At 40.0% G+C, this 20,435-nt stretch overlaps 1 protein-coding gene across 9 annotated transcripts in view; it reads left to right on the top strand.

Moving 5' to 3' along the window:
- Positions 1-1,052: 1,052 nt before the first annotated feature.
- KIF21A (kinesin family member 21A) overlaps positions 1,053-20,435 on the top strand; it is a 94,475-nt gene continuing 75,092 nt past the window's right edge. For 8 of the 9 annotated variants that reach the window (XM_062638314.1, XM_062638316.1, XM_062638322.1 and 5 more), the window contains exon 1: positions 1,053-1,231. In XM_062638314.1, coding sequence (XP_062494298.1) covers positions 1,188-1,231 — 44 coding nt within the window. In that variant the 5' untranslated portion in view covers positions 1,053-1,187. The remainder of the gene's footprint in view (positions 1,232-20,435) is intronic. The other variant, XM_062638321.1, reaches the window with a different exon arrangement.

Consider the following 20,435-nt stretch of genomic DNA (forward strand, 5'->3'; position numbering starts at 1 on the left):
GCCTCTTCCACATTCCCACCATGACTTCAGACTGAATTGTGTCTCCATTTTTCTTCCTTTCAGATAAATACTGTCCCAGTATCCCTCAGAGACATGCTGTATAACCTAAGCCCCGTCCATTTCAAACGCTGTCAGGGCCTTGAGCAGTGGTGCTCAGTGACTCAGGAGAAAGCAGGAGGCCACCATTTTGTGTAGGCTTCCAGGTAGGACATTTCGCAGAAACAATCCAATTTCTAAATGAATAGAGGAAAATAGGAACGATAGAGAAGGTAACTATGAGAAATGAGCAGAGTGGCGGTAATACAGGGGATTTCTCCTGAGGACGGGGGACTTCTGATGGAGGCAGGGACACGGCCAGACCCCATCCTGCCGCTAGCCTCCACTTGCTGCTGGGGCCTGGGCGTGAACAACCTTCAGGATCAGAAGCAAAGCAACCCGAACTGCAAGGTTTTTGGCATACCATTACACATTCAAACCCAGGCCTATTCTGATGGAAAACCTCCCTTAGGAATGTGAATTGTTTGGGGCAAAATAACCGGGCTTGTTTCCTGGCATGGGGATACTATTTGCATCAAAAATTAATGTCACCCGCCCACTCCGCTACCAGCTAAGGCACTTCATTAGCGAGATGAGGACAGACATGCTTGGATGGGGCGAACCCCCCTGCCCGGCACGGGCGATGGGAGAGCTGCGTGCGGGCGGGAGATGGGAGACCCGAGCGCCGCAGAGGGCCCGGGAAGGGACTCGGGTGGGACCGGGACACGGCGTTCCCGCTGAGGAGCCGGAGGAAGGCGGCGGATCCCTGACGGGGGTCTCGCGCCTGCTCCCCACAGGGCGTCCCCGCGCGCGGAGGCCCGTGCACGTGCGGGTGGCTGGGAGGGGCGGGGCCTGTGACGCATTGCGGCTGGCGCGGGGCGGGGGGGGCCGGGCTGAGGTTGCCTGTGTGAGTGACGGCGCTCCCGGCCCAGGCACTGCAAGGGCCGGGAGGAGGAGCGGCGCGAACCGCCCCGCGCTGCCGCGGCTCCTACCTATTCATTCAGGCACCTAAGATGGCTGGAGAGAGGCGGTGGCGGAGCAGGAGCAGGGGGAGGAGGTGGTGAGGGGGAAACTGCAGCGGAGCTCCCACCTCCTCCCGGTCCGGCAGAGCGCCCCGCTCCCTGCAAGGCTCGCCGCCTCTCCTCGGCACCATGTCGGCCGGCCAGGACGAGAGCTCGGTGCGGGTGGCGGTCAGGTAAGCGGCGGTGTCAGGCGGCGGGGGGAGCGGAGCCGGGAGCTTCCCGCTGCCGTCACGCGGAACGGTGCTGAGTCCCAGCAACGGGCAGCAGCGAGGGACGTGTTCCCCGCTGAGCGGGTGCATCCATCACTTCGGCCTCTGTTTCTTTTTCCTTGCAGCGGTTGGAAATAGCCGAGGGAGAGGAAAATTAAATCGTTCTGGGGCTTTCCTCAATCATTTCTCTTTAATTTTCACCAGTGACCCTAAAAATACTCTAACTAATTATAGCCCGGCGCTGCAAGTGCTTACTCATGGGAGCGTAGCAGCCCCCGGACGGTAGCGTTGCCGTTTGCATCTCGGAGCTTTGCGAGAGCTGATCCTGGCAGGCTGGTGGATTTTAGAAGGATAAAAGCTTTTATCCCACGGGGGCTGCGTCTAAGCTTATATACCGGGAAGGGTGGTCTGCCATGAGGCTGCTCGCAGCAGCAAATAGCGATAGGTGTATGTAGAACGGGAGTGGAGCTTAAATCACTTTTAGACATCAGCTAATTCAAATTACTCTTTTAATCAGAGATAAAAATCTGGTGTTCATCAGTGAACTCTTGGCTCTCCTCGGTTTTCTATGTGAAGATATTATTTAGTTGTGTGAAGAACTTCCAGATTAGCCCACGGATGCCTTGATTTTCAAGATGTGTTTACATAATTCAGACATGAGGAGAAATATATGTATATGCATGTGTATATATGTCTATGTATAGGCATGTCAATATTTGGGGTTTAATTGTGATACTGACTGGTAATTTATTTCTTTCCTTTAAAGGAATTTGCTTATGTTATATGCTGACACACTTGGAGTATTATGCCATAAGAAATCAGACTTGAGGGGAAGGTCTGTTTTTAACCAGTGGGTCCTTGGAACCACTACATACATCTCATCTTAGAGAATTCAAAGATTGTATAGGGAGACAAAGAGGGTGGATGTTTTTTTCTCTAGAGGGCATAGGAATAAGCGGTGTTAGTGCTGCACGCTGCTGTTGGGCTGTGTGTGTGGGGGGAACGGTTCAATAACATTTTCAGTAAACAGAGAAACACCGCCCCTGCATGATAACATGGGGTGTGTGCTGCAGTTGTTCATTATAGTCTGCTTGCTGGTTGCGGCAGCATTTTCTATGGGGAGAGATGCTTTTGTGAATGCTGTTATCTGTTGAAGCGTTTTTCACATGAAGTAAAGGGAGGTATTATTCCAAAGCATAATTAGGCTGTATTTTTAAAAAGGAAAATATGAGATAGGTGTGATCCTAAAAATAGGGCGTTACAGGTTTACAGCTGCTCTGTCATTTGAAGAAAATATTAAATATGTTCCGAGCCAAAAAAAATAGTGATGTAGTTCATTTACAACTAGAGGTTTGTTGCAGCTAGGAATTGAATGAAACCTACTGTTGCAAATATGTTTAGGATTGTAGGTGTGTAATAAATAGATTAGAAATAATATGTAGCAAAGAATTTGTTAAAGTGAGTAAAGATCACCTAGCTGTTGCTCTTGAAAACAGATCCCTAATGTTCTAAAGCAGATTTCTGTAATATAATTGTCTAACTAACATTTTATGTCTGAATTCAGTTCACTAGTAATGAAGAATTGTGTCTTTCCTCCTGTCTGCTTTCTTCCTTTTGGCAGATTAAATATTCATGTACAAGATTTCTCCCTCCATGTTTAGCAACCAATTATTTCTTTTTTCCCAACAGTATCTCTTTGTAGATATTTTTTATTATTATTTCTGGATGTGTGTTTTGCAGAGTCCTATAATTCAACTGGTGTTGCAACTTTCTATATATTAGGGCCGTGCTGTGCCTTATGAATATTACAGTCTGTTTCCTTGTTGGTTTTGTTCTCGGTTCTTTTGGGGAGCTTGGTTCAATGATGATCTCCTGATCGTCTGCTGTGATGAATTAGTCATTGTTTTTGTATGTACGTTTCCTGAACAAGGCTTTTTCTACAGCAGGACCAGCTTTTAGTTTGCAAACTGAAGTAAGATATTGCAAAGTCATTGCATTGAACTTGCAACAAACCTGAATTTGTTTAGACTTCAAACATGGGTAATAGAATAGGCATCACTGAAATTGTTTAGCAAATTGTTTTTCCAGAACCTGGTTATCTCACTTAATTGTATACATCAGGATTCAAAAATACTTCATTCTTTCCAATTAGCAGCACCTTTAAGCTATCATCTTGTATGCTAATTGCTCCCTATTTTCTTCAGTGTAATAATGGGTTTGTGAATGATGAGCTCTGGTTTAGTGAAGCATGAAAGCTGAAAATAGTTTGGCAGATAATCTAGTAACTAATGTTAAATTCCCTAATTAAGGAAAAAATTCTTTTTCTGTTGTCGTCCACCACTGAGAGGCTTATGGACTTACAATTTTGATGATGGTGTACAACTTCAACAAAGAGCTTTGCTCTCTGTGTGACTCTGCATAGTGTCTGTTTACAGATAAAATCACAGCCCATCCCCCCCCCCCCCCCCCCCCAGTTATCTAATCAGATGGCTGTATTTTCTTTTACATGTGAAAAGCTATCCTTTTTGTAAATCTGAAATTGCTGTCTTGCTTTTGTAAATGTCTCTTCAGTATATGGAAGTTAACTTTTATGAGAAGGCTATGAGATTGTACAAACATCATAGGCTAATGTTTCTGGACCCAAGTGTGCAAAAAGATATAGATGGTAGTTCCTAATTTTTACCTGTCTTTCCACTTTAGTGATGTCCACAGCTAAAATACAGTGTATAGGCTTCTTTCATGTTCTCGCCTAAGACTGGGACCTTCAACATCATGTGTCAGTATTGTGTTTTAGAGAGTCATTGTATGAGTATCCAGGGGCTGGATGGGGTCACTTCAGTCAATGCCATTAGGTCGGAGTTATGCTTACCAACCCTACTTGAACTGTATCATAGGAATTGGAATAGCTACAGCAGGGGAGGTAGCAGTGCCTGTCCTTATTCCGTGGGGCTTGAGCTGTAGGGTTAGGATGTCCTAGCAATGATGATCTAAGAAGACAAGAAAGTTGGACTACTTTCTGATAAACCACGAAAGGATGCCTGTTATTTGGATCTTGTTATGGAGAAGATCTAACAATGTAGAACATGAATGTAAACACCTTTTAGTTCTACAAAGGAGAAAGATGGCCTTTATTCATTCAAAGTCTGCAGTCTCCAGACATACAGATGGTAAGCTTCAGTGTAGATATCTAATACTGCCTTTTAAGATGCTGTATGAAAACAGAAGTAATGAGGAACAATGCAGAAAGATGAAGAGCTGTGGAAGCTACTGGTAATCAGGAAAAGTAATATGGTCACAGACATGCTTGGGTGACTTCTTAGGTGGAATGGACAACAATAGGACATGAAGTGCTAGTTGGTGAAGCTAAAGGAAGACTAGGGCTTTCGCACAGGGCATGTTGCCATTGTAGAAGATGGAGTCCACTTGAAACTGTTAATGGGCGGAATCCAAAGAACCAGGGGAGAGAAGAGTTAGGGGATGGTGTTTTATAATCAGATGTGTTTAACATCAGTGAGCAGTAAAGAGCAGAGCTGTGGAAGTGTCCACTTTTCATCATCCTTGGTATGTTTATGTGTGCCTTCTTCCTTCCTTTGGCCAGAGTACCTCATTGCTACTGCTTCATCTGATGTGATTGACATCTGCTCTGTGTTTCATTCCTCAAGCAAAAATGTGGGGTGTTGCTGCTGCCTTTCTCCTCACATGTGTGGAGAAGCTGTGGGATCTGGCCACTGTGCTTTTCCCTGAATAATTTTAAGTTTCCTTCTCATACCTGCCCTGAGTGTCTGCAATACAAATATGACAGTGCTTCATAAGGATTAAATGTTGATGTTTGTCAAGTACGAAATTGTGTGCAAAATGTAATGGATCTACCTGGAAGCTCTTCTAAGGACAGTGGGAGTAATAAGAATAGCTGATGAATTAAAACCACCCGGCTTCTGTTTCTGGTGTTCTAAAAGGGAGTTAAAGAATTCTAGAAAAATGTATTGATTACTAACTCAATTTAGGAACAGAGATTTTTTACAGCTACTCAAGCTGCTTGTGGCATGAAATCAGGACACAGTGTTAACCTTTGTTAATGTAAATGGTATCCCTTGTAATCTTAGCCTTCCACTGCAAAGGTTTGTTTGGTGAACACTGGTTTTCTTTTTTTCATACCCCCAGTTCTTGAACTATGTGACTAGTTGGACTTCTAACCCTTTTCTTTCGTTTTTCCCCTCTTTGCTATGTTGTGTGTGGTTTCCCCCTTCCCTCCAAACAACAGAATCTGTTGGTTGTTGTTGTCATACCTCCCTCTACCTTTTCTTTTGTGTTCCTCTTTTTCAACCAATTTTTTTTTTTAATAGGTTTTACACTGAAGTTCTCTGTGCTAGACCCAGGTACTGTTAAACACACTAGGAAAGAAGCAGCTGAATGGAAGGAACCTGTCTTTTTTGAGAGGTGTGTTTTGAAGCACTTTGGCTGTTGAAATTAATTTTTTCTTTCTTGGGTTGCTGTTCTGCAAAAACTTGCAGCTGTGTTTAAGCTTCCTACATGAATAGATCCTCAAATGCCAGATGAATGGGCATGTATGCTATGGTATACATCATCAGCTCTGGAGGGCAGAGGTACCTATTTCACACTTCCCATACACTGCTCATAAATCATCCTGTAACTAGATATGCAACAGCAATAGATTACAATACTGAGCATTAGCTCCTTAAAATGAACCAAACTTTTCCTTTTATTAGACAAGAGTTTTTACCCATTTGTAATCATGTGAAGCTGTGAAAATGTTTTTGGGGAAAATGTCTTAAGGTAGCCGTATTAATAGTATTAATGAAGTTCAGCACCCTATCAGTATGTAAGTATGCCCCACCAAAGACCAAAAAGAAATGAAGTTCAACAGAATTATATAGTATTTTCTGACGACATGTTATGTGTTGGGAAATACCCTTCTTGGAGAGTCTATTAATGGAAAGCCACAAAAGAAATCCTGTTTTTGGAAAGCTCAAGTTGCATCTCTTTTGTTAGTTTTGATGTTTCTCTTTGCTCCGACTTAAACAAACATTCCCTTGTCCTTCACTGAAACTTTACTCTACCCCATCCATATGTTTTGCATTTTAGCTTTAAAAAAAAAGACCTAACACCATCTGCTGCTGAATTAATTCTGGTTTCATCATCGGACTTGATCATCCGTAACTGATATTGCTTGGAGCAGGCTGAAATCTGTGATCCTGCTTTCTAGGAAGTAAACTTCCTTTCCAGCACTCATGTGCTGGAAACACAAAGTCATTATTTGAAGAAGTCTTAGTCAGACATTTCCCTGGATGTCATGTGTTCCTTGCAAAAGGGTGGATATAACTTGAATGTAGGAAGATAACAAAACTGTGAATGGGGTGCATGAGTGGTCTGTTCATGCTTGTGGGTGAATTGTATTTCTATCTTGGTACTCCCCAAACTTTGCAGAAGACTTGAGAGTTTGCTTTGAAAATCCATCAAGTTAGTCACCAACTTCTATTTAATGGTTTTCTCTCCACTGCTTATGCTCTATGAGGAGTTAGGATTTATATTGTTGGCCTAGACATTCTTTTTTTTACGGAACTCAAGGCTTCACATTTCCAGTTTTTCTCTGTGACTTCTGTAAATGCTTCTATAGTAGTTGAATGTCCCTTGTGCTTGGGATCAAGGGATCCTTGTTCTCTCTCTCTGCTTTCCCTTTATTTGCTTTAAGCGTTTTATGGATTGCCCTTGCTGCCCACTCAGAGACGGCTGCTAGAATTCTTGCTTTCATGTTCTGTTGCCTGATTACTGCTGGGAAAATAAAGCCATTTTAGGGGCAATTTTTTTTTTTTTGTTCAAGGAAAAGGTTCAGTATCTGCTGTATCTGTGGCGGCTGCAGGAGCAGAGAGTTTTGTTTTTTTTTTTTTGTTCTGCTAGTGTTATTCCTTTGTCAAATAGCTGCGACAAGTTAAAAATATCATTGGAACTGGTGAACAAGAACATTTAATTAGAAATCAAACCAGATCTGAACAAGTCCAGCAAGAGTAACTACATGAGCTGTGTGTGCTTTATCTTCTGTAAAGTAGTTTTAAATCTTTGTTCATTTTCTTTTCATCCTTCCTCCTTTTTTGTAGTTCTCCATGTTATTTCCACTTTTCCCTGCTGAAATATTTCTGGAATAAATGTCTGCTCCAGTGTAACTCAAGGGGGAAATGCAGCCTTGCTTTTCAAACATATTCTCCTGTTTGTTTTTGCCATAGCAACAAGATGCAAATGGAGAATGGTGAAAGGATTTTAAGGTCAGTGGCACAATAAGTTTGATGTATAGAGAAGGTCTGTTCACTATATATTTTAAAATGTGCAAAACTGATTCAGAGCTAACAAATGATTAGCATAAAACATTTCCTGGGTAGATTCTGTATGTAAATAAGGAGTGAGGAGGGCGTACCATCTTGTCCTTAGCGTTTGTTAGTATCCTCAACACTTTTCATAAAGTTGGCCATTGATGGACTAATTGATTTTGGTTTAAAGAACTCTTTTGAATCAGCTGACAGATGCTGGTTTGCTGTTTGGGACAATGCACCCTTTAAGGATTTAGGTCTACCTAACAAAGGTGATTGACGTATCCCTTGAGCCTGTTTACTGTGGAGTTTCAACACAGAAAAGTGAGAGCAACAAAACCTTAGTAAAAAGTTATGATAGTGCTGTTCTATGATACACAGAAATTTACATACATTCAATTTCACTGCTGGATTTATGTTCATTTCCACTACTGGATTTAAAAATGGGTTAACGGATTTGTTGTCTGTGTAATTTTTGGTGTCTCACTGCTGTTTCTAGCATTCATGCTGTTACGGGAACTCTGCATAGTTCAGTTGCTTAGCAAATACTGAAGTCTTTGCAGGACATGCTGGATTCAATGTAGTTTTTCCATACTTGCTCTTAAATACTCTAGGTTTCTTGAAATGCTTTCTCTTGTATACTGTAGCTTTGAAGGACACCTACTTTCCCTTTCATTTATGTTCAACATAATTGTTCATTTAAAAACATGTATAAAACAGGATTCTCAAGGTGGATAAGAGTTAAAGGACTGTAGTACGCTGTAGCATGATGGTTCAACTACCACAGCTGAATGCATGGAAGGGTATAGCTAATAGGACTGGACAGAAAATGTTTCTGCTTTGTGAGGCATCTCAGTCTGGCACTATATCTTTTCTGACCTGGTTTCTTTTGATAATGGAAGAGTTTGATTAAACAGGCTTCTCCGTTTACCTGGTCTAATCTCATTTGGGGTCTTGAACAAACATCTTCTGCATCTTGGGTCAGAAGTCCAACTACTTCATTATCTTTGTTTAAGCTGGTGTATTTTTTTTTATTATTTAAGTTCATAATTTTTTCCTTCCACTTCTAACCATGTTAATTGTCTTTTACTTAATACTGCTAAAATGAAGTTAAGAGGGGATCTTAAGCTGAAAAGCAGTATAGATGTAAAGAATTAATGTTGGTCAAGAGACTGTGTTGAAGCATTTGTTAGCAATGTTGATTTAAGATTATGCAAGTTCAAAACATGAAAAAGTATCTTCCAGATATATATTGCCAGTAATGAAATACGGTCTTGTGTAATTCTGGGGTCACTACCAAGCTTGCCAAGAAATGTCCCATGTACAATGTAACCCTTAGTATTATATAGAACTTTCTTTGAAGCATTTGGTACTGCATTGTCTGTGAGACTGCATCTTCTTGGAATAAAGTCATAGGAAGGTAGACTGACTCAAGATGGCTGTTTATATTAAAAATGAAGAAGTTGTATAATTAACTTTGTTTTCAGAGCCAGTAATTCTTAGTATTCATTTTGTTGGACACTTCTTCCCTTTAGCATGGGACCAATTGAGAGATGAGCCCTGAGACCATTTATGTCACTCTCAGTAGTACATTATTCCAAGCTCTTGGAATTACTAATCTCTCTTTCTGTAGTACTGATTAAATGTACTTGCCAACTGCAGCAGTGCCTCTGTCTTGCAGTGCTTGATTCTGTCCTAGGTCAGAATTTCTGTTCCCATCTCTACCTAAAAAAGACTGAGAGTATTAGGAGTGTAGGTACTGCCTTTTGTCTTTTTTTTTTTTTTTTAAGTCTTGTTTTCCTGCTATTCCCTTCCCATGCTCCACTAGCACTTTGTGTATCGTCATCTCAGAATTATGTCATAACCTCCTCAGGCCAAAGATGTAGCTTCATAGTAAAAGCTTATGATGTGATATAAATAATACATGCTGTAGTATCATGAGAAAAGCAACTGCTACTAGAACACCCAAGTTAATCATTACCCTCCATGAAAAGTATTACAATTAAAATTTTATGTTCTGCTAAAGTACATATTTAGCTTTGTTTCTCCCTCCCCCCATTATTTGTTTCTGTGTGAAGAACAGAAAAATGAGGCCTGTACCAGACACTTTGATCTGTAGGAATAGCTGACTACTAATTTTCTTTTTAACCTGCTAAGCAAACTATACATTGCTTCAGTTGTCACTCTATGGAAGTTGTCCAGGTAAGGTTTATTTCACTCCTGGTCTCAAATGCATTCCTTTTGAAGTCTGATCTTTAATGATTTCATATGTACTTAAATTATTTTTAGACTCTGGCTCTGTAATGTGATGCCTTTGAAATTTAATTTATTTTTTTTTTAAGCCTTATCTGTGCACATTACTTTGCAGACCAGGGATGTTGAGGAGTTAAAATCTCCTGTATTTTCTTTTATTGGCTACTATTATACTGTGTATGACGAATGGTATGTTTGGGAAAGGTTGATTTGTTTTATGAACAAACTGTTCAAAATATGTTAAAGACCAGAAAAATGTTTTCATGCAGGGTTAAGGGGGACTAAATATCCAAATGGGTATGTTTCTCTAGACATGATAGAAAAGAAGGATTCTACTTTTAACAGTGTTTGAAGAGATTGTAGGTCAGAAAGAAGGCCACCTGTTCAGTCTATATCACTTAAAGTGTGGCTTATGCTCCTGTCTAATCTAATCAGTCAGCCCATCACTCAGGAACAATAAAATTGCCATTTCGATCTTTGATAGGAGAACTTTGAGTTCAGCAAAAGCGGATTGGTATTCAGTGCACTCTAAAACTTGGTATGTGAGACAGGGCTGAAGTGGTATCAATAGGTAAAAATATTTGACAATTAAACATCAGTACAATTAGATGTCCTTTTTCTTCTTTTGTACTTCCAAAATCTTCAGACTTATGGTTTTGAACCTGTTTTGTGGGTGTCTTTGTTTTGTTTGTTTTTAATCCCCTGCAGTCACCAGTGATCTACATCAGCTGGTCATCTAGTCAATCCACTGTCTTGGCTCCGCATTTTAAAGCGTAGCAATAGATAGATCTCATTATCATTGCTAGCAAAGCCTTTGAGGAACAGATGGCCATTTTCATTGTTCTTAAACATCAATAAGTAAAGCCTTGGTAGGTGCCAAAGAGGGAAGAAACATTGTACAACTAAAAGCTTCAGATGAGAGTGCATTTTTCTGTGCTTGCAGCCCTAGGTTGTGGCCTACATCTTTGATGTTTGATTGAAAATAAAGGGCCAGTGCATGCTCTGCTGCTACTGCAGGCAAGAATTCAGGTGACTGAGTGATGTGTAAAAATTAAGCATGAAACAGCAGGGTGTCATTGTGGCAAAAGAAGAAAATTAGAGTATATAGGAATCAGTTTTTACGTAAGGTGCAAAGTAATCTGTATCCCTTGCTCAGTAGTGGTAATGTCTTGGCTAATGTCCAGTGATAGGTTTTGGGTTTTGCAGTTCAAGAAAAATGTGAACTGAGGGGGAATTTTGAAAAAAAAAATAAAAAGGGGGGGGGGAATAACTGCTTAGAAAATATAACCAGTCCATAGTGTAAGATACGAGGAGTGAAGATTGGTAAGGCAACAGGTTGATATTTGTAATTCATTTCCACGTTGATAATTATTTACAAACCTTCTGAATCTTAACACATTTTATTTCAATGCTTTCCTGGTAATTTTCCAACAACCTACTGGCCACAGCAATTATTCCCAAAGCTGAAGCCATTTTTCACTAAAAATTATATGATTTTTTTAAATGGCTGCTGCTTCTCCTGCTTTCCAGATAGTGAAGTTAGGAGTGCAGCTGTTTCCTACTAAATGACAAGCATATATATAAAATAAAATGATTAGCTGTTGCAGTAGTCTCTGTATGTAGAATTTGTTGTTTTACTGATTTCATTACAGCAAATGATTCGATTATGGCATCATTTGCTAAAATAAGAGTCTGGGATATCTTGTGTTGCAGTCAAGGGTCTAAATAATATCAAAGAATGCCTTGCAGCTAATGCTTTGAGAAGCAGATATATTTAAGGTTGAAGGCTAGGTTGGACAGAGATTTGAGTGACATGGTCTGGTATGAGGCATCCTGCCCAGGGCAGGGGGGTTGGAACTAGATGATCTTAAGGTCCTCTCCAATCCTAACCATTCTATGATTCTAAGAGGTACATCTTGAAACAGAGTGAAATACAAAGTAGAAGAGATTAAGTTGTTCATGTTCAAGGTAAAGTGGATAAAAGTTAATACAGGCTTAAATTGCAGTATAAAAAGTAAAAGGTAAGAAGAAAATTTTTTTTTTTCTATTGTAAGGGCTGATGTCCTGGAACAATTCATCTGTGGAGCTATGGAATTGCCCATATAGGAAACTTTAAAATAGTTCAAACTGATAGCAGCTGGGAACATTTTGGACACAGCAGATAGTACCTTGGTCCAGAATGGTGGAGTGCGTGAATAAACTCTATGACCTTTCCAGTGCTTTTCTATCCTAATTATCTGCAATGCTGTGAAGCTGCCTGTAGAGTGCCGGGACCTGAATTTGGCACAGTTGAATGATCCCATTCAGATGTCAGAATGTTTACAGCGATGTGGCAATGTCCACATGAACCATAAAGCCTTACAGATTTGGAAGGGTAATCTTAAACTAATTCAGGTTTGAAAGGACCTCAGGAGGTCATCTGAGCCAACCTCCTGCTCAAAGCAGGGTCAGAACTTAATTCAGGCAAAAGGTTGCTCAAGGCTCTATCAAGTTAAGTCTTGGAAAAACCTCTGGGGATGGAGATTCCTCAGTCACTTTGGGCAAGCGATGCTTGACTGTACTAATGGGCAAAATTGTTTTTTTTATGCCATGCTGAGAAGTGTTTTGCTCTGGTTTATGACCACTGCCTCTTTTCCTGCGTGTCCCTTCTCCATCCACTTACCTCCCCCCCCACCACCATGTGAACCTCAGAACCTCAGTAAGGAGCTTGGGTCTGTTTTCTTTGTAATCTTTTCTTTTTCTGCATTGGAAGAGCGCAGGCAGGGTTTAAAAGCCAGGAAGATATTGAAGAGCTCTGTGCCTATGATCTATTGGAAAGGGTGAGATATGGGTGACACCTTCAGTAAAAGGGTGCAGTCTTCAGATGAATTCTGAATATGATGAAGCAGATTCTTGGGGGACTGACATTCACCCAGTGGTGCTGGTGATGTGGTTGCTATGAAAAGGTAGTGTTGTAAGCATACGCAGCATAAACTACTGGAGGCTTTTTGTATGTTTGCATGATTTCTGTATTCTGTCTGTTCTTTCCCTTTCCTCCAACCCTCTTCTATTTGCTTTGAAGACTGTTTTAAGGGTAGACGCAATATTACTGCTCTGAAGGTATGTGGAGTGCAATTCAGTTATGGGTAACAGTCTGCTTTCCTGTTCTGTCAGGAATACGTGGTCATCACCTTTGGCCTGCATTTCTTCTGCCACAGTTTAGGCTCACTTATTCTTTTGGCCAAGCTGACTACTGAGAATAATTAGCCTCCATTACTGTTTAATGTTTCCTTATTTTTCAGGTGTTCATTCTCTCTTCATCCATCTTGTAGAATAATAATGTCTGTTCCTCTCTCTCCCATTGTGACAGTGTGCTTAATTCTTTCAGTTCTTCTGGCTCGTTCAAACGGTATCTTCTGTAAGTCAGAAAGAAAAGCAGATAATAGTCAGTAGTTTATCCCAGAAGCATGTGATAATCTTGTGAATACAACCCAAATATCAGTTACTTATCTTGAAACAGTTTCTTATGACTCTTGGGAAATTAATTATAACTTGTGCATTATCAATTTTTGCCATGTCTTTGAAAAATGGATTTTAAAAATTGATGTATTTCTTTAGTTTTGTGTATCATATCATGTACGAGCACTGGGAAAAGTTAACATTCAGCTTGGTTGTATTGCTGGATGTCTGCCTAGAAGCAGTGTAAGAGTTTTGTCCGGTTGAAGTTCAATCTGTTTAAACCAGAGGAATGTATTGGTGGACTGAAGAAAATGCTTCAAAGTTCATGATATTTGCATTCCTTGAATATATGGTTTTGATTTGCTCAGATTGCAGCTAGGAAATGTTACTGACTTCCAACTTGTATCAGATATATCAAGGAAACCTGACTAATTGTAGGCTAGTCAAGTGACTGACTGCATGTTTTAGGTGTATATCCTGTAATTTATATACACATTTTTCATTGTAAGATTAAACTTCTTTTGTGCAAGGCTATATGTCTAACCAAGTAATGAATACACAGTGGGGCAAAATGCTTGTAATGTACTTCACTTTTTCACAGTCAAAATTGCTCTCCAGTTTTGCTGCCTCATTGGGGCATAGAGACTCATAGAGGGGGATAGTCACTCTTGCACAGCAATATGTGTGAGAGGTCCTCACCTTTGCTCAGAAGTTACATCAGTTGGCATTGTGTTTTTTTCCCATTCTGATAATAAAAAATAAACTGTAGTATCTTGAGTGTTAACCTGCTTTCTGTTCAAATAACAGTGCTACAATTTGACTATGGTGTATTATTGCATTAGTTATAGTAATTGTATTTCAAATACTAAATTTGTAAACTTGTTTTTCGTGAGTCACTCTTGCTGTTTTCTGTAGGTCATAGGGTTTTTGGTTTGGTTCTTCCTCATTAGCTAATAATGCATTGGCCATTTACTTTTCTCATATTTCTGCAAGATCTGCCTCCAGCTTCTGAATGTCAGATGCTTCACAATGCTTTAGGGGTTGTCATTCAAATATTCAAAACAAATCAGTTTAAGGTATGATTTTAAGTTATGTCATAACCCAGGGTTTTGGGTATTAATGCATTCAACACATTAAGACCTTTTTCCTCAGTCACTTTAGTTTTAAAGTGCAATATATAAATTAGCTTATTGAGACTTATTTTCCCTGTTGTCTTTTGAGGCAAACATCTCCCATCTCTGGAGATCTTAAAAGCAGATGAAGGAAACACCAGAAGGAAAGCTGCTAGGTTAAAATGAAGACATGGATATATTATGTGAGAACTAGTGCTGGTTGATGTAAAGTGGTACTTGGTGCATAACTTACAAGGTACTGCTCGGAGAAATAGCTGAAAGGTTTTTTATTTTTTATTTGTTTTGTTTGTGTGTGTGTGTTTAAGGGGCTTCTTTGCTACAGCTGTTTCCAGTACTAGGCATTCTTTGGATATATTACTACCTGTCAGGGCAGGTGATTCTGTATACCTTGTATACACCAGTGTTCTCACTTGTGTGCGCCAGTGTGAGCAAATGCCCGGTTAAGGGACACTGTCTATCTTGCTTCCAAAGTTGGAAATAAGTAATCCATGTGACCTTATTTCAGGTATTTTTCTTCAGTGACAAGGTTAAGCTACAAAGTCTTTGGACATTTGCTGCTGTTTATAGGGTGAACTCTGGTGTTGAAGTATCAATGACCCTATCTTCTGAGTATTTGTTCAGGGAGACTCCTATGGCTTATTGGTCTAGGTACAATTGGAGCAAAAAGGTAGGGTATATCCTCAATTACTTTGTAAATGGCTGAAAAGTCTTGTTACCACAGGAAATGGACTTTCTAAGTTCTCAGTTTCTTTCCCCCCAGCTAGGTAGGAAGGATAAGAGGGTGTAGAGCCAGGGACTTCCCAGTTTTATTTTGAAGTATGGAAGATTCAAGGACAGCCAGAGTGCTTTTCTTCCACAAATCTTTCTGAATATCCTTATTATGTGTCATCGCATACAGGACTTGTTCAGTTCTGTCTGCTTGTGACTGATGCAGAAATCCCAGGAAAACTAGATTACAGAAGGACCTTTCTTATGAGGAGTGGGGGATTTTATGTGGGGTTTTGCTTTTTAAAAAGGGTATTTATTTATTTTTGTCCAGGTTTGAGACACTTGTTTGAGTCCTGGACTAGCTTGTTTGCTTTAAACTGTGAGATAAGGTAGGTGGCAAAGGACTTCAACTGTCAGAATTGATGTTTTTTTGTTGTTTTGTGTTTTTTTTTAAATGCCATGGTTTAAGCAAGTATTTCTAGAGGTGCTTTAGTAGTTCCTGCTGTGACAGCGAGTTCCAGGCAGAGTGTCACTGCTGTACTCTTTTCCAGCTGCTGAGTCTTTGTGTTGCTCCATTATTCTTTTTTCTGCCTTTGCATGACCCCTCTGCCAATGCTGCTGCTGTAGGTTAGGGATCAACAACATAAATATAGTGTCTGCCTGGGAATGCAGGGCTTAAGTCTTGTTACACTGAACTGAAAAGTGTTTGTGATACCTCCAGAGCAGGATGATGATGGGTAGTACAGAAAAGACAGAAGAGGTTGTATATGCTTTTGATCCATTCTGACACTGGTAAGGTTATCTGATGTACTGTGTAACAGTCAACTGGATTTGATTGAAAAATCCAATTATGTGTTTAGTTAAAAAAATGATTGTATGTGAAGTGCAACTAGTGCTGAGCTCAAACTTCAAAAAGCTGTGAAATCCTCTTCTTTCCTTAGTTCCAAGTAATCCCAGACCCTGTCTGAGATCTGTCGCTCACAGTTTCAAGTTGTCTTGTTCCTATTCTTCAACCACTGGCTTTAATTCAGTGGTCTAGAAATGGTTAACTCTAAGTTTAATTGGGAAATAAGCTATTTGTAGTTTCCATGGGCCCTAGTAATTATTCATGTGATAAGGCTTACATAAGGGCTGCATTGCAGTTGCACTTCATTTGATGACAGAGTTCTGTATTTCTGTGTAAACAAAAGTCAAGTGATAAAGCATGGGCAAGTAAAGTCTATAACTGAAACTAGGGAGAAAACAAACTTTTCTGTGAGGATCTTAAGGCGGTAGTATCTTCTTGACTGTCATGTTACTTAAAAAAAACACAACAAAACCTTGGCAATGTTTTATTTAAAAAGAAATGAAAGAGCCTTCATTACTATGATTGTTTCTTGCTTTAGCATTTCTTTAGATTCAGTGGTGAAATCAGTTAAATTGTACAATTAAAACTCTGTAGAGTGAGTTAGCAAAAAGACTAAAACTTAGCACAGAGACTTTTTAGCTTTGACACTGAAGTTCTAAAAAGCAAACTTTTGAAGAATAAGAACCTGTTTTAGAAATCCAGAGATTCTGGAAAAAGTAAATAGTATTGATCTACTAACACTCTTTTAAGACCTTACTTAATAGTTCCTGGCAATTTGTGTAGAACACCAGTTAGCTTAAGAAGCTTTGTCTAAATAGTCAATTATTCTTTTTCTAAATATGTTACCTTAGCACATGCTGGAAGAAACAGTCTTTTACCTCTTCTCCCCATCCCTCAGATGTTGCTTGTAGTGTTAGAGGAACTTATTTGAAGTGGAAGCGAGGTTGGCCAAAATACTAGAGCTTTGTTATTGCTGTATGGGGCTTTTGCCTTTTTTTTTTTTTTTTTTTGGAGGCATTCGGTGTGAAAGTAGTGGTTATGGTGGGAAAGTACTGGTGCTGGAGGAAAAGAGTATCAAATAGTTTTAAGGTTATTGATATGTAGATGTATCTGTCTGTAGCTTTTAATAAATGTATGGCTCTTTGTGAAATCTTTATATAAGCCTTAGCATAAGGTCCTCCTGGCCTTTAGGCACTACAGCTATGCCATTACTGCGTTTTTTTTGTGTGGACTCAGTTTTCCATTTCCCAGCAAAGCTTCTTGTTAGGTATTGATCCTGGAAAACCTTGTGTGTACCTCCCTTTGTGCATTCTCCTCTTAGGTCTCATTGAAGCTAAAACCTTGTTTGGTGTTAAGTGCTCTGAGGAGTGAGGTATTTGCTCATGAGTTTTGTGGCAGGGACGACAGCCATCTCAGTTTTACTGGAGTCCCAATATGTAAACAGTTACTGTAAGCTTAAATTTGAGACAGTTTATTTTATCTAGAAATACTTGTTTTGAAAGCATCTGTGCTACAAGTGATTTGCATTGATGATTTCTGACAGCAGCTGGGAAATGCCTGGTTTGGAAGTATTACATGCTGAGAAGAGCTGATTTCATTTACTCAAGACAATGAAATGGGTTTTGACCCTGAAGAAGCTTGTCAAGGCAGCCTTTTCTTTCTGCCCCCAAGGAGCTGCAGCAGAGTGTTCAGCAGGCAGAACTGATGCCAGGATCAGGTGTTGCTGCCCTGCGTGTGCCGGAGCTGAGGGAGCCTGGCAGAGCAGGGCCCAGGCTAGCAGCTGCACCCAGAAGAGGAGGATTGTTCCAGAAACAGAGGGAGAGCCTCCTGTAAAGTAAAGTAAAATTGAGGGAATCGCTTCTAATCCGTGCGAGCTACCTTGCTGCACGATTTATCTTCTTTTAAAAGTGACTTTGCGTTTATGGATTTGGAGTTCTGGTTGGATTTGTAATCTAATCAGGGAACCTGAGCCCTAATGAAAGATTAAGCCCTCAGCTAGAACACAAAGCAGAAAATGCTTACCCTCACTGCTATGCCAGCACAGATATCAGTTGTTTAAAGCTGATAAAAGTAGCAAGGAAGTAGTTAGCTCTTTCTAGATTTTATTCACAGTGTTTGTCAGGAATCTTGTGAACCTGCCAGTTTACATTGTGCTGCATTATCAGGGTGCACTTATTTAATGGACGTATTCTGTCCTGGAGCTAAAGAATTTACTGAAATGTACCAGTATTATTTTTATTAGTGGTAATTCCAAACTGCAGGCTTGCTATGGCAGTGAGGTCTGCATGCTAGTAGCAATTAAACCAGGAGAATGACTGTATTTCCACAATGATTTCCACACTGAATTTGTTCAGCCTGGCCAACAAGGACTTTCTACATGCCTGGAGTGGAAGCTAAACTATTAGAAAATCAAGCAGCTTTTTCTAACTTACATTATCAAAAGTCATAAATATCAAATTTTGTGACTTTCCTGATGAGCAGCAGAACATACTCTTCCATGTTATAAGGTTAAGAACTCCAGTGATGTGTTGGCTGTTATAGTCAGTAAGTTGTTTGAGTAGTTTTAATGGAAAACTAGTAGAAGTAATATTGAAGCATCACATCTTTAATCAGGTTGAAAAGCATTGGTCGAGCATTTTTTAAAATGTCTTCTTCAACCTAAGGCATTGTCTAGTTTGTTTCTCCATCTTTACATAAAGGATGTTCTTCTCTACTGGCAGTGGGGAAACTGAATACACTAGGCAATGTGGAAACATGAAAATGTTTAGAAAGCTTCTGGTTTGTCAGGCATAAAGTTATTTTCCACATTTAGACACAGGTCTTCGTTTTAATCAAATTCCCAATTTTCTGTCAGAACTGTTCTATTAAAGCTTTTCATCGTGCTTGTTTCTCCCTTCTTCAGGGTAATCCATCTGAGTGTGTGCTACAGGAGCTTTCTTCTGTGAGAACTAAAGGTGTAAAAATGCATATAATTGGATTTGTCTGTGAGAAGCTACTCCCTGCACTTCTGTATTCCTATGTACATAATGTCTTTAAGTCCTGTATCACACTGGACTGGATAAAAGGCTGAGGATACGAAATGGTAGCAGCTTGGCTCTTGTTGCAGATGTTGCTGCAGTGGAGAGCTTCTCTACCTTCTAGCCTTGGGATGTGAATTTGTATGTGGAAACTGGCTGCCCTGTGAAGTTCCAGGTTCTGGTGGATTTCTTGCACCAGATGGTGTTGAGCTGAATTATAAACTTTATGGAATTGCCACCTGCAAACTCGTTTCACTGCTCAACTGTGACCAGTCCCTTTCTTTTGACTTCTGTTGTGATTTAAGCTCTGGTTTGTTTGTTGTTTTTTTTTGTGTGTGTTTTTTTGTGTGTTTTTCCAGCTTTCCATTGGTATTTTTATATAAATCCTGAATATTTTCCTGTGAACATTTCCCCTGTGCCCCTCCTCCTCATCCCCCCTCTACCACATCTGAAAATCAGCCTGCACTTAGCAAAACAGATAATTATGGCCTGTAGATAATCAAGTTTTGCACCTGGTTGAAACTTTATGGGATGGTTCTTAGTACCAAGAGGCTTGCCAGCAACTCAGCTGTTGGGGGGGATTGGAAAGTGGGGAGGAGTTTGAGGACTGTCAGTTTATATTTGCCCCAAATGGTGCTTGCAACAAAAGGGCATCCAGCATCGTACTGAGCAACCAATTTGGAGTGTGGCTCTATGGAAAAATGCTACCTGGTGGATTTATAGCATGGTTTCTTGAATTGCCCTGACCCTGACTTTTTAGGGGCCTTCTTTTAAGGCATCATCTGGAGCCAACAAAGCAGCAAGGTGATCAAGTCACAGGGCAGCTTAATACAGTGTCACTGCATAGGAACAGAGAGATGGAAAAAGTGATCTTTGGTGTTGGTGCTATTAATGTGGATGTGTTTGCAGCCTTGCAAATAGCATGAATAGACAGGAAAGAATTAAAATTGGGGGTTGACATTCTGACATAAAAAACGTGTAGCTGAACCAGAAGGACTGAGTAAGTTGGATAATATTGTTGCTTTCTGTTTTGCAAGTTTTAAAACAGTGCTAAATAAAGCAAGTGGGTTATTTTGCCTTACTGCACAGTTAGGATTTCCCAGCTCAGAGCTTTCAGTCACTGCTTGAACAGTCTACCTTCTGTTTGGAAACAGAGCTTCTGTTCATTAGAAACAGTCAACAATAAATATGAAGAAATTTTCTGCAGTTTGCTTTGGAACTCGGTGGACCGGGTGTTATGGATACCGTTGGTTTTTTTCTTTACAAGGAGTGGCAGAGAAGTCATACAGTGGATTTTGTTCCAAGAATGTTGCACTGAAAACCAAGGCACTGTTCAGAGCAGATTATGAAAACAGTTTTCAGCTGTCTTGTCCCACTGTGAAGTGTCTGGTTGTTGTTTTAATAGTGTTAGCTAAGCAGTCATTTTGGTAATGATTAATGACAACTGTAATT

Source organism: Pezoporus occidentalis, unplaced genomic scaffold, assembly GCF_034315485.1.
Source record: "Pezoporus occidentalis ecotype Australia unplaced genomic scaffold, CSIRO_AGI_Poc_V1 ctg56, whole genome shotgun sequence".
Lineage (NCBI taxonomy): Eukaryota > Metazoa > Chordata > Aves > Psittaciformes > Psittacidae > Pezoporus > Pezoporus occidentalis.